Below are 27,921 nucleotides of genomic sequence, written 5' to 3'. Positions count from 1 at the left end.
GATATAACGTGAGGAGGCGAAATGAAGTGGAGGAGGAACAACCAGAACTGGTAATGATGCGACCCCTCACAGCACGTGAGCGCTCAAGGCCTACGAGATTAAAAAGCATTGCCAGTTACTGACAATGTCATTCCACCCAATGTCGTCGTAAATTGGCATTGAATAGCATCACAATACATGCAACTTGATGTTGCTATTACTACCTGTGTAGTCGACACAAGGTTGGTAAATATGACATTGCAAAGACAATCCTCGATGCTGCCTATGAAATGTCTGGTTTTTGCCTATGGATTGAGCGACCGAGGACTCATTTTCGAGGCAATCTACGATTGGTGGATTCAATGACTAAAATTTGACCAAATTCCAAATCCTTCACACTTTAGTTGTCCGTTTATAAATGGGGCCGAAAGAACGAAGAGTTGTGCTGTTTAATGTACTTATTTAATGGAAGCTGTTGACTAATTCACGAATGCGAACATCAAATATAAGGGGTCCCGAATTCCGGTCATGTTCGGGCAATTGCATCGTGAAAGTGCTGGATTCTAAAGCCTTTCGGTAGGTATCAAAGGAACCATATGCCATCATTTTAGGAGAGAGATTTACCCTAAAATTCAGTCCAAATTTCTCGATCAAGATATGCAGCGCAGGGCTCGAGCGGATTCAAGTGGTATTTAAAAGTTCCACTTGTGCGTGTGTGTGCAAATGCATTCTTGTGCTTCTGCTGCTTTTCAACCGGTAACGCAATTGAAGAGCAAAAAAGGGAGTTATTTTCACTTTTCGCTTATCATAATCCGACTTACTTTCCTTCAACCAGCATCATTCTCTGTTTACTCTAACACCACCCCCACTTGGCACGAAAACAACGCCGTGGTGGCAAACGGCATAAGACCTTCAGAAAATTCCCACATTGAGGTGGAGTGGAGCAGGAGAGGTGAATTCAAACGACCACTGGATTTGTCGGTGGAACTTTAATGAGCGATTGGACATGCGAAAACACTAGTGTTGAGGGCAGTCATTAGAGCAGGGGGACGACGACCTGTCATTCGGACGTAGCGGGAACGGCTACCGTCCTTCGTTTGTTTACATTACAGCCAAAGTAACAAAATCTTCGGTAATTCATCGAGTACTTTACCAACCAGGTGCGCGTTGTGCAGCAATAGCCAGGGTATTTAAGGGCTTGACACCAAAAAAGGAAGTGTGATTAATGTGATGATACTAGGAGCGTTTTATGCGCAAGATTGGGCTGTTTGTACTTAGCTACGAGGGGCTTATTTAAATACCTTCGCCATATCCCTTACAAAAAATATTTTTGTACCTTGAACACCCTTACCTCAGTCTGTCCGGCCAATCGTTGGGAGCGTAAGATTGGGCCATTATGAAAAGAACAGACAGTATAAACTCGTATGTATAATCCTTGAGGGTTTTCACAAAACCAACCCTGTTGTTGATCTTCTTTGTAATGAAGGGTTATGAAGCGTTTCCATCTACTAAGTGCTGATGAAAGGAAATCGAGAAGTACTGCTAGCGAAGATTTCATGAAGTGTCATTTTAAGGGGCTAAAAATGGCGTTTTCGGACTTAAGGCGCGCCAGATTGTGAAAAAAAGTTCAAACTAAGAATGTGACATATTTTAGCCCTTCAAATAACGACAAACGCCAGGAACAGTCGATGAAGTCGGACGTATGTTCCTAAGTCAAAAGCAATTCTGCTCCTGCTGTTGTTGTTTTCAAAAAGACTTTCCGACTAGACTCACAAAAGGAGGCAAAATTTCGGTCAAACCAGAAGTTCTGAAGTGAATGATTGGCCAAAATATCCTTGGTCGTCGTGACAAGGAGTTAAAAAACTGTCCAGAGTGATAATATGGGAGATACAAACTGTCGATTAAGAAGAAGGTGAAAGTTGGAGACCAGATGGAAAAAATTAGGAACAGTTAATCAGAATTGACATAACTGGTGTGCAATTAGTGAAAGAGTGTTGTAGACCAAAACCTAATCGGGCACACGCACACAGCGAAAACAAAGTTTGGCTGGATGGCAATTTTCACCCCTACTTTTGATCGTTCCATTTATAGTGGACGTCGTAAGCAGCAGAGACATGTTAATTGGCACTGGCAATTGACAATGACAATGCAGTGGAGCTTCATTTCGTTACTCACAGTTACCATCACGACCAGAGAGAAACAACTTCAGTAGTTCCGTAAACATTACTTCAACTTGGAAAACAATGCGTTTATTGTTGGTCGGACAAAGGTAATAGCTTTGGACAGAAAGTCCGGAGCTATTTGACTAGGTTGGGGTTGAAGATGGAACTTCACGGAACCACCCTGCTCTGTTACATGAATTAACCAAACCGAAACAAGATTTGCCACGTGTCAGTAATTAGCTACGCTGTCGGGACGATGTCCACATCGGAATCAATGGGCTTTTAAATAGTTTTGGCAACGGCCACTTGGGGGCTCCGTCATTGTACTTCCACTGGGCGGCGGGGCCTCCGAGCCATGCCTGTAGCCTGCCTCAGCCCTTCTGTCCATTGACAATGCATATTCTGCCCGAGGGCTATGTTTCCTTTCATACCCGCGGAAATCTTGAGGGGCTGCGATTAAATAGGAATTTGAATCTCGTTATTTCGTTTTATTTATTCTAGTCTACTGTGTCGAAGAAATATTCCTTGAGAGAGCGGTTAAGTGACGGGATTGCCTTCACTGGTATGACCTAGAAATGTAATGTGCTGTCAGTGCTGTCACAGACACCGGAACTGTATGCTTTCCATGCATTATTATCTTACAACGCCTCCGCAAGATATGTCAACGCACAGTCTGCCTAGTTTTGGTGCATTAAGGAGAGAGGAAAGTGATTAGAAAGTGGGACAGTTCCTGGGTGAGCGCCTAGCCCTGTCTAATAAAATATACTTGATAAAATCTTTTAGATTTCTGATGGAATTGCACACGTTCAGAGCAGTGGAGGAGAAAGACGGAAGTAGCAGGGAAAAGCAGTCAACTTGGCCGTGGTAACCCCTGGTGCACACGCACTCACAAACCCAAACCGAGGCAACACATCGAGTGTAAAAACAGGCGCACCTGCGTGAAAAATAAGCTGAAGCGCGAAGGACATGTTAATCGTGCACATCGTTCTTTTTTCTGTGACGTCTTAACACCCCACACGGAGGGCACAGGAGCTGGTCAATCCCATGGCGGGAATTGATGCGGTCCATCGCAATCCACTTAGCATTGCCTCCGTTTGTCAGTGGAAAAATATAGTGTTGATTCAGTAGGAAGCACCCCAAAAGGAATAGGATGGTAATTTATTCGTTCAAAACGCGGCTAGAGGTTGTGGCCTTGTGGCCGAAACAAACAGTGGTGCTTAACAATTGCAAAGCGTAGCTTTCACAAACATAAATTGACAGGAATAAGATAGAACATCACCAAAAAGCATTTTCGGTATGACATTTCGAAAAAAAAAAGAGACAAATAGTTGGTTTTAATGACCGCCGAAATCATCACCGATAGCTCCTTGACATTTTAGGGGTAAGCGATTCACCTCAAATCTACCCCACATCTTTGAATCATCTTGCCATCAAAGAGACCTTACTTCCTTTTGGAAACTTAAACTAGCTCAAAAAAAGTTGGGGTCATCCAACTTTTGTGAATGGGGAAAATAAAGCCAATTGGAGGGCTCATCCGGTCAGGTGAAACCGCATACTGAGAGGAAAATCGCTTGGCTTGAGACTGAAAAATGTTGCACCGTGTAGCGACATAACTTGTGAGTCTCAGCTCTTAAGACGGACATAAAAGCGCCTCCTACACTCGAGGGCTGGGTTACATTGGTATATTTTTTATGACCCAGCGCCTGACTTTTACTTCTGTTAATATTTATTTCATCGGGATTGAGGACAACAGCTTCCAGTATGTTGTCTGATGTGAAACGAAGTTGACGATCGACGTGTTAGCATAGCACCACACTCCAGTCATGTAGTTTAGGCAAATATAAACCAGATGGCGGTTTGTTGAACTTGAGACATCTCAATAAACAAATGTGCCTTTTTAAAGCATAGAGTCAGTAGAAAAAAATAGAGTCCACCAATGCATTCGGTGTGTATGCACCACCCGTTAAAGAATACCTCGAAAAAGTTGGATTAGGGTGTTTATTCACTAACACTTTGGTACAGTACCTTGATTTGCAGCCTGGAATTCAAGGAAATTCAAAACATGGGAATATATTTGATCAGCCACAAGCAGGGATGGGCACTTGTGAATAAAAAATGGAGTGTGTGCTTGGAAGAAGCATACCGGGAGGCTAGAATAAACAATAGCTGGATTTATCTGAGTGTGGAAACTCACAGGAAACTACCGTTGCCACCACCGTTCTCCTCGAGACGACGTTCGCTTTCACGACGTCGAATGCAATCGTGGTACCAGGGTTGCAAAAAATGAAGGTCACGTAGTACGAGATAACGTAAATGGTCCCGCATCGGTCCTGCCAGCGCCTCGGTGACGCTTGGACCCTGAGAGAGAAGAGGAACGAACCAGTCAATTTGGCTGATACGGAAAAATGTGTCATTTGCGCACCCACCTTCATTCGCTTTTACTTGCAGTCATTCAGAATATGCCTTCTGTCTGCCTAAATGTCCCATTTTTATCCGATTTTGAAGAAACGACGAACATACTACTGACTACGATTAAGCCAAATCTTAGACCAATAATTCCAGACAAAATCCGTACCATTCTAGCAACGGCGCTACAAGTTCCAGCTTTATTTTGAAGTGACGGTCAGTGTCTCACTAAAGAAGCGAAAGAGATTAGGCAGTAGCAAGTACGCAGAAGAACCCATGGAAGGTAAAAAATCTCGCACCGTTCGGCACTATCGCTAGGCTTAAATCCTTTTTTAATCAAAAAAAATCTGCCCAGAACGGGACTGTCTAGCTGTGGTTCGTGTGCAAAAGTGTAAGGTCGTGAAAACTGGTGACAAGAATGGTAAGGATCAGGTGCGTTTACCGACGATCGAGGCGCATCCTCTGCTACCAGTGCAACTGGAGGATCCTTGGGAGATTAGAGCACCCCCCAGTACACACAGATGGGGAGGAGGCGAAAGCTATCTCACGCAGATGTGTAGATAAACAGAGAAGAGGGGCTGCAAAACCACAGCTTCGGGACTGGAAAAGTACCAAGTTCTCAATGCCATTGCGGTCGCTTATCCATTTCACAAGAAGGAGGTCTAGTAAATCCACATAAGCTCTGAAATATGCTGTGTTGATTTTAAAGAAATCAGAACTGCACCGGAGCTAGCCTGCTCTTCATCTCGGTCTCAAACACAAAGCGGGGACTTAAGGTTCGTTTTTCTGGGTAGGCATTTACTGCTGTAGGCAACCGCCTCGTGACCAGAAATTTTGGAAAACCCAGACACACTATGGGAAGGCAGCTGTCTCGAGGGGAAGTTCCGCTTGCTCAGTTCCAGTGCGATTCGGACTGTTTTTTTTTTCACACTGCACACTCAGTGAATTCCGCAATCATACCACTGGGGAAAGAGTAGCGGCCCTCGCCTCCACCTCTTCTTACACTTGCCTGTTACAGCCACTCCAACACAATAGCAAGTTGGCAAACACGCAGGAAGTAGTAGTCTGGTGAATAGACCTTTTATCTCCCATCATGAACCCACTCACCCACCCACTCAACTGTCATGATCGTCAAAAATAGACCCAGAAAAGAAATGCTTATCATAGGGAGGAACCATTATTCTCACAGGTCAACACATAGGACATTCCTTTCATTTCACCTTTGGCGACACGACGACAATCTGAAGGCATCAAGGGGTAGTTCTATCGCCATGGTCTTCTATGCATTTTCACTAAAGCTGCCTTTAAAATCTCATGCCTTGCAACGCCCGCAGGGACTGCTGGAGCGTGACGCAAAAACGTGGAACGCACGAACGAGCAAGAGGAGACAGCGGACCTCACAGTTCGTGAGGCGTCAATCACGAGAAGTGAAGTCGAAAGTAGTTCCCAACTTGTAAATTATGCAGGTATGGGAAGATACTCAAAATTACGAAGTCTGTCAACGCTTTAATGATGGTTCTTCTTCGTCAGCTCACAGTGCGCTACAGATTTCCGGACTGAACTACACAGTCGCTGCGACTTGGACCACCAATAGGACAAACAAGGCCCTCCGGTGCATGAGAATTCACGCCTCGTAGATTCATCAATCCCAATCGCCTGGTCCAACACAAGTTAGCACAGTGTGTTTACCTCTCTTGAAAATAGACACAGACATGTAAGCACCACCTCCCGCATTAATTGACCATCCACTTAGGATGAATCAGTCGTGTTAACGGTTTTTATTTGCATTTGGGGGGGGGGGGGATTTGGGGTACGGACACACAGAACCCCCCACCACAAATTGGCCATAAGTGGCTGGTTGTGTAGAGCGGATTCAAAACAATGATCCAAAATTATGATTATCTGGCCGAACCGTGTAAGGCTGCTGTGGCCATATGGCCTGATTCACATGCGCGAAGTCATATACACACACAAACTGCAGATGGTTTGATTCACCTACTAGTACGCCAGCTAATATTCACCCAGTGCGGCTAATTAGGGAAGAACTAGATAAGCCTGCTGTGTGTGTGCGTATAATTACCATGGTATCTGTGCTTTGGATAAGGTTATTCAATTAAAATTCCACTCTTCGGCGTGGCGACGTCAAGCCGAGGAGCACAAGCCACCCTAGTTTTTCCCTCGCCATGTGGGAGGTATTTGAAAAGGGGCTTAATCGAACACGAGACTTAACGCAAACTTCACAATCTATTTCCCTTCCCTGGTGTAAAAAAGCTAACTATCGTCATAGTTGATAGCACATGCTTAAGTTGGATTTTGTGGAATCACATGATCAACCATCGTTCGAGTCAATGAGGGACTTGTCATTTGAAGGGGTTCATAAAAGAAACGGCACTGTGATAATGCAATACGGAATAGCAAATGTCAAATAGGTTCCATTACCACTGCTAGCAGCCAGAGACTGCCGTGAACCATTCCGGACAAGGTTAGCCAAAGTGATAGGCAGGAGTGGTGATGCTTGCATGGATCAGCGTGGTGAATTTTTTGTGGGCTGATATCTACCTGAACGGAAGATTTAAAGCACAGTACGTGACGCTGAGCCTATACAGTGCAAACAGTTAAAAGATAGACACACCTCTGTCTGAGGGAAGATTTCAGCTGAGGTGATTCCCTTCCCCATAGCAGACATTCCTTTGAATATTCAAGCCATTGCGCGTAGTGCCTGACCCCCACCCCCACCCCCCAGACGCCTGATAAGCGCATAACCAACCTGTCATGATGTCACATAAAGAACGAATCTTTCTGTGGGAACGGTGAATACACACCACGATCATTCATTCCCCCACATAGGTGAGGAAGTGGAAAAAAAACTCCTAGGGAGGGTTCAGCCGTAGTAGTAAATATTTCTCTCCCGAGGAATTTCAAAAGCCAGCAAAACGCTTCGATGAGTGTACAAGGGTACCAGCAGAAGACCACGTCGAAAAGAATGCACTTTCCATTCCTTGAAATTTGGTCGCCTGTTCGGCAAGCCCAGAGTCCCGGTTTGGATTGAACTACTCGTGTAAAGCACCAATTTCGGTTCATAAAAGCACGGATTATAGAGGAACAAAACAGACTAACTGAAATGTATCACAAACGTAATCATCTTCAATCGCAAGAGAAGGGGAAGATTTGAAGAGTGAGAGCGCAGCGATCCATCTGGGGTAGGGAACGGGAACTGTGACAAGTTGTACGTGTTAAACTTAGGTACACACAGTTAGTGGTCTTTTACGCATCACTGCAAATCCTACGGTTATTTCAAAAAATGTAGACAAGCCAGAAGAGAGGTTAATGGTCCGTTTACTTTCTTACTGCAGCATTAACACACAGATGGACGAATTTATCAAGACCAAGGCAATCGGCTACTGTCTCGCCTCATAGCGCCATTTGCCACGCATTCTATGCTTCAAAACACCTCTCCACTGCCTGTGCACCAAGATAGTGAAACATCTGGCAATCTCCGAATGAAATCAGGAGTTTTAAGACAGGCTAAATGCGCACATCTTTCTCGGCGAGATGGGAAAATGAATAAACTTTGGAGCAACATTACGCAGGATGAAGCAGAGCTTGGAGCTAAATTTGAAATCAGTGGCGCTGGCATTTGACGGATGGAAAGAAAGTGAAAGCCAGTGCACAATCAACTGCTGCTTCTACTTTGTGGTGTAAGCCTCTACAAGCGCCTGATTAATTGATGAGAGGAGAAGCCTGACACTAAGATATACTACAGCAAAGAAGGACTGTTCTTTGAGTAGCGTGACACACGGGAGTCTAGGGATTAAATTAGCCACTGTTGCGGAAAAGGCGTTTTCTATTCATTAAAGTTGTCAGTCAGCAGCTTCATCGCGTCCTCTAAACGAAGCAGTAACAATGAGGGACAAGAAATGGTTACGCTGACGCAAAAGCATCACTGTGTTTGGGGCGCTACCAAGTTATCAACGGCTGACAAAGAGCACCTGTTACAAGCATATAACGCCGATAACTGACATTCTAAAGTAGATTTTTTTGCGGAAGGTAGGAAGCCACAGGGAGGAAAACGCTGTGGAGAGCACGTTCCGGAAGGTTTTTTTGCGGGACGCAGGATGACTAGGTGGCCAGAGAGGGAGTGGAGGAATGAAAAGCCTCCGCCAACCGCAAAACTTGCGCTCCCCTCGTCCTCAAGGCCAGGGACGAAAACCTAGTGTGCACCATAGCTTTGTGGGTCAAAGCACTTTATGCACCGCACCTTAATTCGGGAGGCAAAAGAAGTGAAGTACCAGGTAAGGGTTGAACAAATTATTTTATCAGAATGTATAAAAACCAGTAATCCGAACCTTTGGTAAATTAAAGTAGTTTGTGGTAATTCTTTAAGTATCTCGTGTGTATAATCACGTCTGACGTCTCAGACATCCTCGACTCATACAACCCATGTCTGGCGATAGGCTGTCTTTGAAAAAGACAAGTCCGAATAGAAAAGTACATAGGGTGTAATGGGTGTGACACAGTCAAGAAGAAAAAAAAGCGCTATTTAGCAGACTGAGAGGCTTTGATGTTGCAAGCTCTCGATCTTAAATAACATTTTTGCTACATTTAACTTGACTACCGTCTTTCACAAAAAGTCGGAGGTGTGCCGCAAGTTGGCAAGACAAGATTAAACCGACAGATTTAGAAGAAACTAGTGTAAAGGAGAATGTCATGAATTGATCTGCTGCTTGATTTGGCATCACTATAAGAAAATAGCTTTGCCAATGCTGTCAAAAGTGTCAACAGCCTCCCCATGGCATGACAAATTGCAGCGCAAAACGTTACTTTCACTGTAGGTTTTAACGGAGCATAAAAACAGCAAGAAATGCGACCTCTCTCCCTCCATTTCACCTCTCACATGCAAAAGAAGAATCAGGCAACAAGTTTATGATCTCTCGCTGTGTGTACGTGTACAGATTTCAGTGATTTTACTCAAGCTTAATGAGCTCTTGCATATGAAAAACGTCCTTACGATGCTGAAACAACTTAATTAAGAAATCAAGTGCCTAGGGTTACGTGAAATGGGAGATTTCTCCAAAAATTCTGTTTCTAGGCCCTCATCTTAACCGGACGTGGTTACGGGACGCAATAGGGAATTGGAAATAATGATTAGACTCCCTTACAACGGCTTCGCAGTTCTAACCAGTCGAACAGCAAGGCCGTCAAGCCGCTGAAGACCGACTTGGCCAGTGGTCATCGGACATGACATTCAGAGTGCTAGGGGCATCCATGTGAGCATATAAGTCCGACAGCCCGAACCTGCTACGAAAGTAATGCTACTTTTGCTATCTTTAAAAATCGTTTTGAACCCTAACAACTTGTAAAAAAATGAAGCTTCTTATCAAGTACTGTCCAAGAAAGTCAAATACAGCTGAAAAGGTGGAAGAGGACATCCCATATGATGGAAAATTGGTGTTAAGTGCCCTAATATGTCGTTGGCCTTCCGCGGTTCCACTACGCCGTGGAGGGATCGAAGGTCAGGTTAGGGAGGTATTAGCCCAGCAAGAATAAAATTTGCTTGTGCAAGGAACTATTTGACATTAATTATAAACACGACTAATTTGACAGCTAACAAAGTGATGGAACTACAGCTTTCAGCGACTTGAAGTAGAGATATGCCATTCAGTAAAACGTCCTTTTCCCCCAATTCGGAGCGTTCAGGATGCCGTGACGAAGCCCCTTAAGAAGGCTTTCGCCAACTTAGACTCAAGTAATTTTTACTGCCGCACCCTCGAGGGATTGCAATACCGTGTACCACGGAAGGGAGGAATGCGTTATCGAAGCTTTGCTAAAAAAACAGAAAAGTGAGGGTTTCCATGATCAACCCATTCACCCTTCAAAAAAGTAAGCCGATTCGGAAGGTTAAACCGGCATCACTATCTTTTTTCTTGTTTAATTGCCGCGAAGAAGCATAAAACAGCTTTCAGGCAATAAGAGTCCAACGTTCCCGTCTCGCATCACACGTACCTTCGAACAGCGTCTTTTTATGACACGATACTGCTTTTCTGCCTAATTTTCTGCATAATATGAACCATTTATTTTGGGAAAGGTATTGGCACTAGGACTTCTCATTACGTTATTATTTCCCGGTGCTTCTTTGAGCAAATAAATCGCAAGGCTGTGACATGTTGGGATGTGCTGAATACAGGAAGCGTCTAGGAGGCAGAGTTTCTGAAAATGAAGTCTGCTTTGGACCTTAAGGTTTGGAGTCAAAGCCGCTGTTGAGAGCGGTAAGGCAAGATCAAAAGTAGCCAAAATTCTGGCGTAAAATGGGGAGGGTTGCCATCAACAGAACCCGTGGGCTTATGCCAGTGGGTGTAGTAGGAGAGGGTCGGAGGGGTGAGGGAACAAAGACCCGCCATGTGGATAAACATAGCAGGGGGATATAATTGCACCTGGGTGATTTACTTGCCTATCTGCCCGCCAACCCGCCCGTCTGTCAGTAAAGACCATGTACACAATTATAAACAGTGACGCATGCTTGAGGTGTAGTGCGGGTTGACTGGGTGGGTAGGGAAAGAGAAAGGAGGGGGTGGAGGATAAGGATAGGTAGGATGCTGATGCCTGACTCATCAGGTGCGTGTGTGTGTATGATTGAGAGGGACAACAGCAAAGAAGCCCTTTTGTGGCGGCGTTGATGTTGAACTGCACGGCGTCGCCATACTAGGTCAGCGCAAGTGAGGCTAGGGTTCCACTTCTTCAAGGAAGGCCTAGCAGCCACTGCTGGCAAGTCAGCATAACAATAAAACCTACGAGGAGGCATTAGAGCGGAGCTCGGGTCTTCCTAACCTCCCAATTTTCCTATAAACTCATGCGACTTATAACCACCTTGAAGATGGCTCGAGCGCTGTACTAATGACACTGTTTACGAACCAAAGGATAATAATAAAAACCCCGGTTTCTAACAGGCCGGAGTACCATCTCAAAGCGGCATAAAAGAATAGCACATGGTGTGGATTTCCAAATCAACGCCGGCTTGCACTAAAACGGTATTAATCCCCCCTGAGCAGCGCAAAGCTAGTGAGCCTCCAAAAGACGGAGAGTAGAGGGGGCAGTAGCCCTGAATCTACCTCCTTTTGGAAATTTTCAAAGTACCAAGTTCCTTGTGATGGTCGACACGAAAAAATAAGTACGAGAAGTCCCATTGACGTCTCATTCAAGTTTGCGGGTCTTTTCAGTCTTCGACGACATGACTATACTAAGTCTCCCAGCGCCTTCGGGGATGACTCGAGTCCTGCATTGGCGGCAATGCTAGGGGAACCGCTTCAAGTGTACACACAGCCCTACCTTCGACGGCTGAATACTGAGTGAAGATGCTGCTGAAGGCATTCGATGTGAATAGCTCAATTTGAAGTGAAATAAAATCAAAGGACTACTGAAGCGACGAGGACTTTTGGAAAAGACCCCACTTTCGAGTCCGGGAAAATGGCTTGACAACACAGAAGTGATAATAAAACAGAAGGGAGAAATGAGTGCAGGGTGTAGCCCTGTGAAGCCGCCTCACACTTGGCTTTTATATTAACAGGGCTTCGGATGTTCTACACATGTTCCCACATGAGCGAAGCCTTTTCTGATGAGGAAAAAACTATTTGCTTATGCGTAGCCGAGCAAGGGAGTGAGCGAGGTCTGGTGGTCATTGCTATAACAGTTTTTGAAAGTGAGCAGAAGAGGTTAGCCTGTCAGGAGGACAGGTAAACTATTATGTAAATTAGTCCGAGCATGTGCTGGTCAGTGGGGCCATTTCTTTTCTGTAGGATAAAACAAAACGTCGTTCCTGCACCATGTGGATCGGTTGACCACCCAACCAAATCTAACAAAATATCCTTTGAGTGTAGTAAACCCTTATTTAAAAGGTGGGTACGCATGCGCGCCATGTGTCCCATTTGAATGCCCGATGAGGTAATGTGGCACACGATACATCCCGCCCCACAAAAAAGTGGCAGCATTTGTTGCTCCTCCTGACCTTCAGCGGCCCATTTCCCAGTAAAATAATACGTGATACCCGAAGTCTTTGGAAGTCTCCAACAATAAACTAAGCTAGAAAGATGATATGCATGACGAAGATAAGACAGCCAAAATGTTAGATAATATTTATCAGCATAATTGCGAAGGAGGAAAGCGATCCTACCAACCGAAAAAAAAACGCATGTTTTTTTAAGGAGAGGTCGGTGCATGTTGTGATGTTGAAAGCAATTCCCCCTCGATAAGAAGCAGCCTCTTGAGGCAAGAAAAGTAGCTGCCCAAGCTCATAGCGCAATAGACTAAAATCTGGACATTGGGAGCAGATTCAGCACTCGTATAATTGAGAAATCGTTGCGTGGGGCGAGATCACCTTACATTGAGAGGAAAAAAGAGAAGAGAGGAAAGAAAAGCCACAATCGAGGCCATAAAACGCTACCCAGACAAATAATCTGATTGACAGGAGGTGACAGTGGAGCTCCGAAGTGAGTGCAAAAGTGGGGAGGTAAATTAAGTGATTTCCTCCTACCCACCCACCGGATTGGGGAAGGCTCTTAACAGGCAGCTTACTTTTAGACCCATTTCCATGGCTTTGAGTCGCAGTTTCTCCTCCAATTCATCGGATCGAACGCCTTGAAGGACGATGGGACTTTCGCCGGTGGGTCGATCGAGGGGGAAGCGGGCCAGAGTAAGGAAGCCGTCTAATTGAACGGCGTGGTGCTTAACCAGTTCCACTGGACCAGGAAACTTACGACCTAAAAGAAAATGACAAATGAAAGTTAGTACATGTCCGCATGTTAGAAATGGCAGTGACAAGGAGAGGAGAGTTAATAGGCTGTGTCTGGTGTTGTCATGTGACCACTTCTGTCTAGCAGGTCGGCTGGGCTTGTAGTCTGGTTTAAGCTGTCCTTTTGGAATTGTCGGTGGCTGAGTCATGTCAATTACCTCAAAAGGAAACAGTGTCCCGCCATGCGCTTTTAGGCGACTAGTTTTTCCAGCATAGGGGTAAGATTTACTTGTGGTAATCATCGTGCTGGTGCAATAGAGGTGGAATCATTCAGTTATCTATCTACAGCTATGCTTGGGGAGTGTGAGGAGGGTACCCTAAAACGCAATCAGGAGAACAAAAATAACCGTCAAAGAGGATGTGTATAGGCTCAATGACCTGGAATTTATCGGTGTTCGCCAGGTGGGTTGCAATTGTTGGCAGCGCCACCTACCTTATCGTGGAGGCGATAACGGAATTTCTGCCTCGTAAACTGAGGTAAACATGCGATAGGTTGGTATAGGTTTGCCTTTTTTGAAAACAATTTGAGCTGCAAAACGCATAGAACCTTCTTTGACTTGCATATCTTGCAAGCCGTAATGTGTGTGAACCGCTTCATCAAAAACGTCACTTGTCATTGCCTCTCTCGTATCTTTTTGCGTGTTCCTGTATGCCCACCTTGGCACCACATGAACAAACCTTCCCAACTTCTGACCACCTCTTCGGGTTTACTATTACTGGGAGGGGGGAGGAGACTATGAGGAGCTACAAATAGATCCCAGCAAAAAAAACTAAAGCTTGAACTCCAATTTGCCGTTTTAATGACAAATAGACGGCAGAAGAAAAGCTCCTATTAGAAATTTGCAGATTGTAAGTACAGTTGTTACAAGAGAACCGAATGGGAGGGAGGAGGAAAACCAGGCAGGTCTAAAAATAATGCAGAACAATTTTTCAGAAACATAGACAACAGGGAGAGAGCTTATCTGACTCAGGGGATCGCTTCGTTGCGCTGCCACCTAAGTGTCAATGTGTCGTCAATATGGCAGCATAGCGGCGAGACACTTTGTCCTCGTTTATTAGGCATTCATCATTTGGAACACTTAGGGTTGCTGTTCGTCAAACTCACAACTCTTCTCCCCGTTTCTGCCGAAAAATGAGGGGGAAAGTAAAAATCATGTAAGTTTTTGATGCGATTCTGCCGCTATTCAAATCACTTAGATTTCAGAAGGTTCCCTGGCACCGTTGCAGCGGTCAATTTTCAAGATTCCAGGAACAAGAGTGGATTTCAATGACTCCAACCGAACTTCTCCGGAATTTTTTAAATAAATTTTCCACCTTCTAGGGGCGAATTAACTCAAAACAGTGGACAATGAGTGGAAATAAAGACGATGGCTAACAGAAAGCCATATGGCCCATTGTCAGAACTCTAGGAAGTTTGAATAATTGTAGTTAAGTTATCTACACAAAAATCCGGCCATCAAAAATGTCATCCTGATTGCTAAAGCAAAACACTAACTGATTGTAAATATACGAATGAAAATCACATCGCTACTCCTACATTTTGACCACAGAAACGTGTTGTGAGGAGACAGTGGGTTATTCAGGGCTCGTGTCACTAAAACGAGACCGCAGGTGTAGGAGAAGATTGCAAATTTAACCAGCTTAGGGTCTATTAGTTAGTAAGGAAACTTTTCATCACAAGCTAACCCACCGTATGCAAACGGATCTTCAGTGTGCATACAAATGCCGTTATTCATGATCAGAAATAAACAACTCGTCACCAGGAGCTCAGAAAAAACGCCGACCAGCATGCACTAAAACGGACCAACCAATTCAACCACTACTTATCAAAAACAGAAAAAATGTGGCTGTCTTCCTTAAACCGCCAAAGTTCTACAACTATTTAATGTTTATCGTTTGTTACAACATTTAGTACAATCAGTTACCATAACCTTTAATTGAAACCGCATGTCACATATTTGTGACGCTGGGTTCAAAAGAGGACATCAAGTGTCCCGTGTATGTGAGCCTGGTGGCGAGGGCGCTTTATCTGTGAACCCCGAATAGATGTCACCTTTGTCCTCCAAGATGAATGCAAATGGATGAGGAGCAAGATAAAATGAAGGCCTATGACCTGCCCTGCTCTACTTGTTAAAGCCCTACCTCGGCGAGGGAAACTTGTTCATCACCGAGGCTTTCATATTTGAGTCAGATGTCTTTTTAATATATTATGTAAATTTTTCGGATGATTAGAAATGTCCGTTTTTGGAGGACCTGATGCATTTGCACCTCCCTTGTGGACAAGCCATCGTGAATTATCCCCACTTCACAGATTACGAGGCATTAAATTCCTGTAGCACTTTGTTCAACTCGGCGTTTGGATTACGCAGGCACTGAAGGCTTTGCCGCTGTACTTCCACTTGGCGGTATGGCCTCCAGGCCGTGCCAGTAGCCTTCCAACCCCTCTATACGTCGACAGTAGATTTTCTACCCTAGTATGACTTCTTGCGACTTCAGAAAAGCCTTGGAGCGCTAAAGCCTCCCTCCCCGCTCCCGTGTATATATACATATCTATCCCGTAGATTTGTAATTTTCTTTATCCCCCAAACTTCGGCTCGATTCGGTTGAATGAATTAGTAATTAAGATAACATTACTCCTTGCTTCGACTAAAGGGGTGTGGTACTACTGGGGGAGGGGACAGTATGCGTGCCCCTGCATATGCCCATGTCACATGGCGCTAGCCTGAAAACAAAAGAAACGCTAGGATTAGGAAGGAACTACGGGGAAATCGGCGATAGCCCCTTTGCTATGCATAAAGGCCAGTACTGGTGCGAATAGCAATAGGGTCTTACAGCAACACCGAATAATCAGATCATAAGGGGGATTAGGTAGAAAGATAGGGTGCCTTGTTTTATTAGAAAGTGGGAGAGTTAAATCGCAACAATAGAGCTGGCAAGGCTAGGTATTTAAAATGGCAGCCTAGAGCTGTCTGCCAATAACCAAAAAAATCAACACTAGTCAACACTAATCAGAGAGCTGGTAAATATCACGTCAAGCGCGGAATATGTGGAGTTGAAGGATTCGTGCCAGGTGAAAAGCGAATGATACCGATCTTACGTCTTGACCACACACACATACACACTACGAAGTCGTCAGAAAAGATCGGTCCTAATCAACCGCCGAAATACCACCGGACTTCTGCTGCAGTCATTACAACAACTTGGACTATTTAAAAGTGACCACAGGGTTCGCCTCAGAGGAAAAACCGACCAGCACGGCCACCGGGATGCTTCTAGGATGGCACCAACTAGTATTATCCTTTCTCCTCCCCCCAACATAAATCATCTCCTTTTAGTGTCAGCCCTGGAGGAAAATCCAAGCCTCACATGAATGTAGAGTCAACCTGCCAACCTGCTGAGTTTGGAAGAAAACTGGTGGCTAAAATTTATGTCTGCCTAACCACGGATTTTGCTACCGGTTTCCGCATTTCGGGTCAGTGGACAGTGTTTTTTCGCACAACTCGTTGACCCAAAGACATCGGGGTCACATCAATTGCGGCCAATTTTAATTATGGGCGGTAAAAAAGCCGCCCACTATGCACTATTAGGAAGTCCGAAAAGTTCTTCCAACTTTAAACAGGGATTGGAGACGGCTTTCAAGGCCGAAGTGCGCATCGGTACAAAATGATTGAACTGTTGATAATAGTAAGGATTCGCACCTCAAAACAGCCAAAAAAGAATGTCCATTCAGTCCTACATTTTGAGCTGAAACACACTAAACAGTCAATATCGTTGTTCTCAAAGAGTTTGTGGGTTCAACAGCAACAGGATGAGGAATGGACGACGCCCTCAAGGAGGGTAAGCAAGAAGCTCCAAATTAGGAGATTATAAAGGCCATGCTCACCGCAGCCCGCCGTAATGAGTAAGCACCGTTGGTAGAAAATGGAGATACACGTCAGGGCATTACCGAAAGACAAACATCCACGCAGCCAGAGCACTTACTAATACCCTCTGTCAGGACCGGTAGAACGACTGTGTCCAATCTCACAACACTAAACTTCGACTTCATTTCGTTGACCGTATACTTTGGAGTTGATGCGGTGGAGCAGGTGCGGAGAGAACATGTTTTTGCTTCAGGGGCTGTGGAAGAGGTATTAAGAACTGTAGACTTCCAGCACTTGCATAGGGTGACGTGTCTGCTTGAAAGTATACAGTAATCAAATCGGGAATGTGACTACCTAAAAAAACACCCTAGCTAACAGAGGCGCAACGAGGGTACGATTAATTAAAGACCATGTCAAATTACTGGGTTGATTTTGGGGAAGGCCAGCAATAAAAATGCAACTTGCCAGTGCGAATTTGGTAAGATCCATCGGGCTGTTTCTCGATGTTGTAGTGATGCACTCGTCCACCGTGGCAGATGGAGATGGCGTAGTTTTGGTGGACGCTTTCACGCAGTAAAAAGAGACCTTCAAGCGCCTTGTGCGCGAATAGCGCGGCTTCGGCCTGATCGCGGGTGATTTTGCCGTGGAAGTAGCTCACCGAGTGTGGCGATATGCTCGCTGATTCGCCTGACTGTCGACGGCTCCTAACGCCGCCGACACCCGGTCTGGCCATTGCCTAAAACCACAATCGCACACAGCTCGGTTGAAGAAGAGACAAAAATATTATATATTTCCATTTCATGAGTAGTTAAGCTCTACTAATTGGATGAAAAAGAAAAAAGAAAAACGAAAAGACAAAACCAATGGAAGACGAGACTTGCACCAAAGAAAAAAGGCAGGGGCAGATAAGGGCCCCATTGTACCCTATTCCATGGGCTCCCGAGTTTAATCACCTCTAATGGGAAGGTGCTGAACACGGTATCCTCCATACCGTATCCTTCAGACCTCAGACGTCGTAGCGGATTCGCAAAGCTCAAAACGGTACCCCATCAGGTGAACGCAAGCATTTTAAAACAGCACCCTTCGTATTTACACCATAACTGCATCTGAATGTCAAGCGCAATCACTACGATCACATTCATGGTTTGAGTGACATGCCCTCCATCATTCCAACTTCCCCACACTAAGCGCATCTTGAACTATCACCATTTTTGAAATTGACTAAAATGGGTTAGAGGGGCAGTAAATGAAACACAAAAGCGGTCGGCTAGCTTTCAAAGTGGGTGTTAAAGGGCATAGGTGGCAATTATGTGAAAGAAAGAAATAAGGGCTATGGTAAGTACATGTTTGTGGGGAATAATGAACAGACTTTACTGAACAAGCACGAAGTTCCCAAAGTGATGCTTGGAAAGATAAGACTAGCGGTAGGAGCTCCATCTGCCTCACCCATTCAAGTCTATTTCACCAAAATTAATTCTTCAGAACTTTTCAGACCTCCAACCAAGCGACCCTTAGCCCTTAATCCTTAAATATAAAAGAGGGTAACTAACTTCCAAAAAAGAGAATTTAGAAGTGATTACCCCGTAAAGGAATTTCACAGGCTAAGATTAACGTCGTCGTGTCTTGGAGAAGGTGCTTTCTAAGCTAATACCTTAAAGAGGAGGCATCGTTCTCCCATAAATCGACAATAAAGGGCCTTATGGGCTACCTCCAGGCACGTAAGTGCACAAATAATAGCAAATAAAAGCCGTCCAGTAGAGCAAGCCTAAGGTCTGTAGGGTACCCGCTGGAGATGGAGATTTACACCTACAGATGGCTGAACTCAGAGAGAGATTGGAGGATGATTAGATACTTGAGTTAGCAAACCAAGGAATCAAACAAGGCGATCAAACGCATAGTGGGTTAGAGATGGAAGTAGAAGCGGGATTAGAGAAGACACTTGCCTCCTCTTGCCACGAGAATCTTCGAGAACACTGCATCGGACTTTGGGAACGTCTGCAGATCCGCATTCCTCGAAAAATAAGGTTAAATGCTTTTTGCAAGGAATGCAAGTTTACATTTTTGCCCAAATTTATGCCAACACGGACCAAAATGATAGCAGCTGCCATTCATCTATGCAATATTCCATTCAAAAATGATTAAATCATTAAGGCTCATTCCTTCAGCGACATACAACGAAATTTCTGAGATCGCAAACGGTCAGTTAATGCTACACGCAGATGTCATCATTTGAACTTTTTCAACTGCCCAGTCGAATAAAAGTACACCACACGGAATAACAGGTTAAAATAGAGGCGTTTTAATGAGGGTTTTGAGCAATAAAAACTGCTAACCATTGATGCGTTTAGTAAGCCTTGACAACCAAACTGACGCGTTTCAAAAATGTGATAAATACAAACTAATTTGTGTCCAACAATAAGCATTGAGCTTTTAAGGGATCTATACAGGCACATAGTGCTTGAGCAATAATCCGTTTAAAAATGCTGGCAACATCGAGTTTTCATCAGTTCTAAACGAAATACAGGTCCCCAAAGTACTTATTGAAATTCAAAATTGACATTTTTAGGAAGCCTGGATACTTCACAAAAGAAGTAACATTCAATCCATATTTACGGAGGCTAAAACAGCACTCTATGAGCCGAATTAAATGATTTCTGTTTTGTTCCTCCTTAAATCTAGAATTTTAGGGTTCTTTGATGATTAAATGCCATTCGATAAGAGATAGATTCACAAGAATACAAAAAGTATACGCGTGCAGAAAAATGCGATGTTTATTGCGTAATCACTACAAGCCATGAAAGCGTAATAACCGCTATCTTGAGAGAGTCCTCACTTCACAAAACCCTTCCTTCAAAATAAAAGAACAATAAGAATTGAAAAGATGTTAGTAGTAGCAAGAATTTACGGCAAAAAATAATAGAATCGCGACTGCAATTTGTGACTCGTTTCTTAGAAAACGAATTTGCACAAGATGACATTTAAAAACTGACTCTATGATTAGCCAGCTCATTCACAGAGGCAATTTATGCTAATATAAGTCCGCTTCCGCGTTCACTGGATTAATAAGACTAACGATATGGGAAGGCTAATAAGGCGTGGTAGCAACAGCATTCCAGGTGCAGTAAAAAGGATGAAATACCAATATATGACAAGATAATACAAATAAGAAAAACCCGCCACAGAGCAAAATAATACGTAAAGATCTTCACGACCGAAGCCCACTCTGAGTCAAAGCAAAAAAGTAGGTTGGTCAAATTACGTGAGCATAAAGTAAATTGCAAAAACAGACCATATCAAGTCAAAAAACCGCCAAAAAGGGTCCCACACAATCCACTAGCAAATATTTGGTTAAATAAACTAATGTCTGTAACTTACTTAAGACGATAACATAAACAATCTCGACTCTGGATTCATGGAGCGCCTAGAAATGAGAGAACTTGAACTACCACCCTTACCAAAAAAGTATATGCAAAACTAAATTTTACGTCTTTAAAAGCCAATACTACCTGCTTGATGAGAAAACGAGACCCTCAGTTCCTGTCAAACGTCCAGAATTTAATAATAAGGTCATGTTTGACCTTGAAAGTAGGGTAACTTATCAAATTATATGGAATGCAATCAGAGATAGACGTGCATAAAAAAAATTTTGCCATATAAGTTGTTCTATACCAGTAAGTTTTTAGTAAGATTGTGTAACACATATAAAGTTGCCCGTAAACGTCTCTTACTGCAAATTGAAACAAAATTCGTATAGTCCAAATTGCAATGAAATTCGGGTAAAGTTGCAAAGAATGATACCGGGGAAATTACCAGGGTGCAAATAAAATAAAATATTTAGAAAATGAACAAGGTTACCAGTGTGGTCTCGTCAGTCATCCGCAGGCTGAAAATTGCAAATTTTAAGGTGAAACTGATTCTTTAGGTGAATTACCTTAACTACTTTTTTTGAAAAACGGCGACTGTCCTTTGTTTTTCTTATGTCTGCGTTAAAATCTTAGTAAATGAGTATCCTGGATGAATTTTTTCCGCCTTCTGATAACGATAAGCCATGTATTACCCTTTTCGCAACTTGTATAAGTGTAACACGATAGTGGTTTATCCCTCGGTTCTGGTGAGACGCCACTTTTTTACTTTGAATCAGCTCCCTTGTACCTCGCTGGGTGGGGTGGCCTTTTGGGCCATGCCAATAGCCCAGACACCTCTGCGCTGAGTATATATTCTGCCCGAGTATTTCGTTTTTTTTTCGTCTTCAGGGAGTCTCGGGACGCTACATAAGCATGCAATCTCATAATCATTATTAACCAAGGGTATCTCCGCATATCATGGTTGGAGTTACGTACATCAAGTTAAAATGATGAAAGTAAATTTGTCAGCAGTTTTTTAAAAAAAGTGTTGTGTCATCTGCACTTTCGTGCAAAACTTCTTCTTGAACAGTTAAGGCAGTATTGTTCCATCAAGCATGTTGATATATCTTAATCAAACGCATATCTTTATTAGCGGAAATTTTTCGCCTGCTTAAAGTGGGATTTACGTCACCCACTGTTTGTAAGGACGTTATGCATATGTTGCCTTAAGGCAGTTTTTTACAGAACAACAAAAATTTGGGCATTAAGGTATGTGCTAGTGTGTTCTAGAAATTTTTGTAAGGATTATCCTGGAGAGGTACAATTAACTCCAACGAGGTCACAGTTTACAACAGGGATATATATGCCTACAATATTTAATTCCAACGGGCGAAACAGTTTTTTTGGAATATTTTCTTATTTAAAGGGCAAATCAGAGGAATTTTTGGGCTCGTCTTCATTAGCGCGTGTCAATTTTAATTGGTCAGCATATTTTACGTGGCCTAGTAGCGTGGGCCGATACTACGCGGGCTGGGCTGTCCGTTCAGTGGATCTAGCATTGTGCTAAAGACCTTGGAAGGCTGTTTGAATTTTGGGTTGAGTAAGCTTGAGTTCTGCATTTCAGGTCCTTTTAAATTATCTTTGTTGGGTGAACGGTCGTAGCTAACTTCACTAAATTCAATAATTCCCGTTCGTCATCATTTCTAAAGTTTCCGAGTTTTTACAGGTTGCGAATGTATAGCACCGAGGTATCGAACCATGTTTGGGACCCTGTTAATAGGGTTATAAGTGTGTGTTTGCCAGGATTATCGAATCTAGGGACACTTGAGTAGTTCCTGTTCCATAACCCCTTTTCAGAAATTGATGACAAATTGTCATTCAGTAATTCCAAATACTCTGTGTCAACTTTTCCAGCAGAGCAAGTTAGAATTTGTAGGCTGCAACTTGGAAGAAAAGTGTGGTACATAAGTGGAAGGCCTCGACATTGTGTGGAGAAGATTGTTTTGGAAGTTAACTTGGTTGTCTGTTTTTTATGAAGTCATCATATAGTCCTATTTTCCTTCATTTAAAGACTTTGTCGCTTCCCATTAAAATGCGGCCTCGACCTGCTTTTATTACGACTCCAATATTTTACCCCAATGCGAGTAAGTCGGTTGAAATATCTGTGCTGATAAGGCCTTTGCCATTTTATCTCTTTTCTATGAGTTATCTTGTTGAATTTTTTGCACATCACTCTTTACTTGCCTGATGGGGTGCGTAGCAGTGGTGTGTGGTTGCTCTGTGCCCTCGTTTTGTAACATTGGACGTTACACACGATGCACTTGGACGAAATTTTCTTGGTAGTAAGTCATCAAGACAAATTGGGGAAGATTCGGTGTGATGTTCTACAGCGTACCCATTTCATACGCCAGTTATTTTGTAAGACAGCATTTGCTTAAAAGCGAAGTGAGAGATTCTCTATTTACATCATGTTTAACTGTTCCCATAGCGGTGCAATAGACACCGTCCTAATACCTTCTCCACCAACACCACATATGTTTGAAGTCTGGATTTTCTTGCCTTATATTGCGCGTCACACATCTGTGACACGTTAGGTTGGCAGGAAATGAATTGGGCTAGGGAAGGAAAACAAAATATAATGTATTGATGTTGCATTGGAACAACAAAGCATCCGGTTTGTGGTGGTAGATTTCTTACCCTGGCAGTGGAAATGTTAGAGACGGCTTTGATTTTTTCCAGTCCGGTCCTCATTGTGTTCAGCTCGAGGCATCCTAAAAGCCCATGTTGATTTGGTGGATTTTTAATATTTAGCTGTACACTGTTAGCATCCTATGACATTTTAATGTAATTTCCATCCGGGGAGGTGAGAGTTGTTCTCTTTAAGTTATCCCTAAAGATGTTGTAAGACCACCAGTCTGGAAGTAGTTTTATTGTGAAAGTGTAGAAAAGCTGGGAAATTATTGGCAAACTTCCACACCCCCAGCGTGAGAGCTGGAAAAACCCATGTAGTCAGGTATGCCATCAACACAGATATTAATCTGCCAAAGTTTGGACAGAGACGTTTAAAAAATCAGGCTTCCTGCTTGGTTTAGAGCCTCATCTCGGTCATGCCTACACCCTCTGTATAGCCGACGCGTGGTCACGCTTCTTTGCCATGCGACAACATCCTAGTCTTCAAGCCTTCCCCCCTCGACGTGTTTTCCTGAGACCACCGCCTGCACGAACCAGCTTCCTCTGCACCGGTGTCGACGAACATGGCAGCAAAGTGCGTAAACAACTCACTGAACGATGTGTTTTCATTAGTTGCTGAAACTTTTCCCCTATTTTCCTACAGGTCGCTCGCACAGCAGCCACTTTCGGCTGCTCCCCAAAGGATCTCTGCGACCGTATATCATTGACTTTCAAGGCAGGCTCAGCGTTCCTTATAAAAGTACTTCATTTCAGGACCTCTGTGAGAACTTGAACATCTCTACGGGTGCCTTCATTCGAACCACCAGTGAGGCGCACAAAAACACGGTTTGCGAAGCTTGGGTAAGGTCGCTTGCGCTAACTCCTGGGGGCATTGAAGCGATATCTGGAACGATCAGGCTACCTCTACTGGAACACTTTTGCTGGATGGTACTCGATTAGTGACGAGACTTTCTACGCCGATTGGGAGGTCACAGACTCCCCTTCCTCCAGTGGGGTCAAGGTTGCAAAAGCTACACATAGCGTGGTTAACTGGGTGGAGGAGAAGACCTGTCGATTTCGTCTCTCATCTTTTAAGGATCAACTTCACATTTGGCTGGACTCGGGAGGTTAGTCGGTCTGTCTTCTGTTTGATTGAGAGAAGGAGAGTTTTTGCGGAGTCTTTTTGTGTCTGGCCCTTCTTATTACGTTTCAATTAAAAACGGTTGAATTTCATCTTTAATCAAGCTCATTTTTGTCATTAACCGTTTTCTCTGTTTGGTTGAGTGGAGAATCGGGTTCGTGATTGTGACAGTTTTGGCTCCTGCACGGAATATTTGCTTATACCAAAGATCCTCGAAGTGCTTTTGTTAACTCTGATCTCATGAAGTCTCAGCATTCTTTAAGCGTTTTTTCACTTTGCAGTCTAACTGACTTTCATTTCATGTAATTGACGGTAGCCCTTTGTGTTGAATCTGCCTCGATATCAAGGATCTGTAAAGAGAACAATAGTAGTTATGCTTCTAGACGGTATGAGTAGAACCTATTCCGCTAGGATGTTGCTAGAATTGCTTAGACCAGAACTGCTTTGTAATCAAGTATATCAATGTTGTGATGACATGAGAACGAAAGTGACTTAATTTCAATTTTGGTTTGGAATCGCTTCAATCTTGTAGATCCTTTAACCTCCAACTCCATGTAGCTCGGTATACGAATGCCTCTAATCGTTTCCAAAGTTTCCAAGTTTTACTACCATCCAAGCAATCACAATACTTTCCCTGCTACTGTCTTTTCGTCTGTGATTACAAGTGAGCCGAGTTTCATGCTGCTCCTATGTAAAAACGGTGTGAGTGGCACATGAAATACCGCTCGAAGCGAAATATGAGACGATTCTTTCTCTCCATCACTCAATTGTCACACCTTTCTTCTCTTTCCCTTACCCAGTCCTCCCTGACAAATCGCAAGAACATGCTCGACTACTAGCGCTGACTCACTCCAGTCTCGATCTTCTCGAAGATCCCTCTATCTCGCGCCCCAGCTCAAGAGTGTCCTGGGGCATTCCCGTTCCCGACAGACCCGACCAAACAGTTAGTGCCACGCCCTCATCAAACTCACTATGATCCTGTCTGAGGTGTTGTAATTAATTGCAGATCTACGTTTGGTTCGATGCTTTGATGAGCTACCTAACGGCGGGAAAGGTTTCGTTGAACCCCACAGAGAATAAGGATGCGATATGGCCACCGGAATGTCAGTTTATTGGCAAGGATATCCTGCGGTAAATGGCTAGAGTTCATTCCCCACATCCAATGTCGTGGAAAATTAGGTCACTAGCGATGTTGGCGGTCAAGGATAGTGTGGTCTTACACTCTGCTCCCATTTTTAGTTTCCATGCCATACTTTGGCCAGCGATTTTGCTAGCATTGGGACTCCCATTGCCCAAGAAGATCATCCCACATGCACATATTCTGGTGGAGGGTACAAAGGTGAGTTTAACTGCACCGCATTCTTATCGTGTAATGCGTAATGAGTGTGTGCTGAAACTCGCATGAACCAAAAGCTTGAGTTTCCATTTTGTTGGTTTGTGCGATAACGGAAACTTACTTCTGGGACCCTACCCGTTCCATCAATGAAGAGATTGGAAGAATAGTGATAACTTGTAGGGAAGTAAGTGAGGGGCACTAGAGAAGTTCCCGTTTCTGGTGAAAACTGCGGAGGTGAGAGAAGTAGTAATTAGTGGCCTGTTGTATGACCACTTCTACTACACCTCTCTAGTGAGGTTCTCTATATCGAGGGTACCCCAGAACTGGTTTGGTTTGCATGCTCAATACGAGGCTAGACTATGCTATCTCCCGGGGTGGAAATGACCGTGCACGATCAGCTAGTAGGGCGATTACAAGAGAAGGGTGAAGAAACGATTTGCCTAAATAGCGAAAAAAACCATTCAATCAAAGCCTGCTTAAGTATTCCCACCTTCAGCTCATGATAATAGTAACAGACGCATAAACAAACACCCCTTTGTTGTACTGATTGCAGATGTCCAAGAGCCTAAGCAACGTGGTGAGTCCAGTAGACATGTTGAAGTACTTTTCCGCGGCTTTTGCTGCCGCCTCTCCCACTCGTCTCAGTGACGAAGAGGTGCGCGCAACGGCTGTTGACTGCCTTCGCTACTGCCTCGTGCGCAGCGCCTGTCTCAACGAGGACACTACCTTCAGCCTCCCCCTGGCCACCGAGACTGTCAACACAGAACTTGTCAACTGGGTGGGAAATCTGCTCTCTAGGTGGGTTCCTCCATGAAATCTTTCAATGTTCTAAGGATTTCGGTTGCGCTCAGCGCTTTAAGGGCAATGGTTTAAATTGACTGATCTACATCTAGTGTGAGTTAGTGAAGCTGCCATTTTCAAATGGTAAGCCAGCCTCAAGAGATTATTTTTTTGCAATGATCCTTTAAATTTGTTTTCGTGAAAACCTGTCTTTTAATCAGTTTTTGCAAATGACTATCGTTTTACTGTAAAAGTATGTAAATGAAACAATCATTTCCTTCCACATTCTTTCCTTGTAGAATCACTTCGAGGAAGATCATTTCAGCTCAAACCGTGCCGATGTTAGATCTAGTGGAGGCGCAGGCCTTCATGTCTGATGCTGTAGACGCCAAATTTCTCAATGAGTGGGTCGCATGCATTTGAACTTCTTTATACTTGTGTCCTATTTTCACAAACACCATCCATTGCGTGAGCCTTTCAATGAAGCCTTGCATGGCTCGTTTCCACCACTACTAGTAGTAACTCCACGGAATAACCACCCCATCGTTCAAATATTCGCACTCCTTGAAGCTCTACTCCAAACAACCGATAGTGTGGATGTCTCACTGACCTGTTGACCCCTTGAAACAGGTGAAATCAAACAGTAGTTGTTGAACATGTGAGTGGCATTTCCACGTGCCTTTATTTAAACAAATCGACGTCCTCAATTTTGCCGCTCTTGCAGCTGCTTCATCGGAATCTTAACTTGGAATTGGAGACGAAGAACTCACTTTTCATGAAACAATTTGTAATCTTCATGCTTGTTTTGCAAACTCGGTACACGCGGTTTGCAGTGGAGCAGTTCTCTATTTTCAGCCTCAGATGTCTCCCCGATACCTTTGATACACTGTGGTGGGAGCGCCTGCAACCACACCACTCAGTGGACGCGTTGATGAAGGTGGTACGAAAAACTAATGCCTTTGTCGATCGCCATCAGCCCTGGGCGAGTGTTGCTGTTGACGACGTGATGGCAAAAACAGTCGTCGGGGTCACCCTAGAGGCCCTTCGATTAATTGGTTGTCTTCTTGCTCCCCTTACCCCTTCCTTATCCGACCGACTGCTGCGCCGCCTCGGAATCCGGCCGGACGCGTTGAGGTGCTCCTCTTGGCATTTGGACTTGGATGACCAATCCCTTCACCGACCCCTTGTGCCTCGAATTAAAGTGTGATTTTGGTAGTTTATTAGTAAAAAGGACAGTTGGGTTTTTTTCCTTATCTGAGAGACTCTCAAATTCGGTGATAGCATATCTCGTAGATTTTGATGACCGTTGCTTACAAACTGTATTGCAGGCAGAAATTGTCAAAGACTGAATAGTGAGTGAACCTTATATGCCAACCGCCTTCCGCTCTTGAGGCAAGGGATGATTCGGTGAATTCGCATCGGATAAAGATGCTGCTTGTTTTCCTGGTTATAGTACGT

The 27,921-nt window shown here is 43.9% G+C and overlaps 2 protein-coding genes across 2 annotated transcripts in view; one reads left to right on the top strand and one right to left on the bottom strand. All coding sequences in view use genetic code 11, as the record gives it.

Moving 5' to 3' along the window:
• Window positions 1–17,925, bottom strand: part of EGR_04844 (Tyrosine-protein kinase SYK) — a gene marked incomplete at both ends in the record, with an annotated part of 42,807 nt that extends 24,882 nt beyond the window's left edge. The window contains 4 exons of the mRNA XM_024494093.1: window positions 4,336–4,499; window positions 13,113–13,297; window positions 17,311–17,448; window positions 17,721–17,925. Of these exons, the coding sequence (XP_024351482.1) occupies window positions 4,336–4,499; window positions 13,113–13,297; window positions 17,311–17,448; window positions 17,721–17,925 (692 nt within the window). The remainder of the gene's footprint in view (window positions 1–4,335; window positions 4,500–13,112; window positions 13,298–17,310; window positions 17,449–17,720) is intronic.
• A 4,703-nt stretch (window positions 17,926–22,628) lies between these two features.
• EGR_04843 (Methionyl-tRNA synthetase) lies at window positions 22,629–27,670 on the top strand (the record flags this gene model as incomplete). The annotated part of the gene is made up of 10 exons (XM_024494092.1): window positions 22,629–22,680; window positions 23,629–23,805; window positions 23,871–24,067; window positions 24,105–24,333; window positions 25,148–25,290; window positions 25,354–25,478; window positions 25,587–25,686; window positions 26,237–26,481; window positions 26,763–26,844; window positions 27,188–27,670. The coding sequence occupies 10 exons, from the start codon at window positions 22,629–22,631 to the stop codon at window positions 27,668–27,670; spliced, it is 1,833 nt and encodes a 610-aa protein (XP_024351481.1).
• Between the last annotated feature and the right edge of the window lie 251 nt (window positions 27,671–27,921).

This window comes from Echinococcus granulosus (genome assembly GCF_000524195.1).
Source record: "Echinococcus granulosus chromosome Unknown EG_S00032, whole genome shotgun sequence".
Lineage (NCBI taxonomy): Eukaryota > Metazoa > Platyhelminthes > Cestoda > Cyclophyllidea > Taeniidae > Echinococcus > Echinococcus granulosus.
Note: the sequence above shows the minus strand (reverse complement) of the source record. Positions and strands in the feature narration are given on the sequence as shown.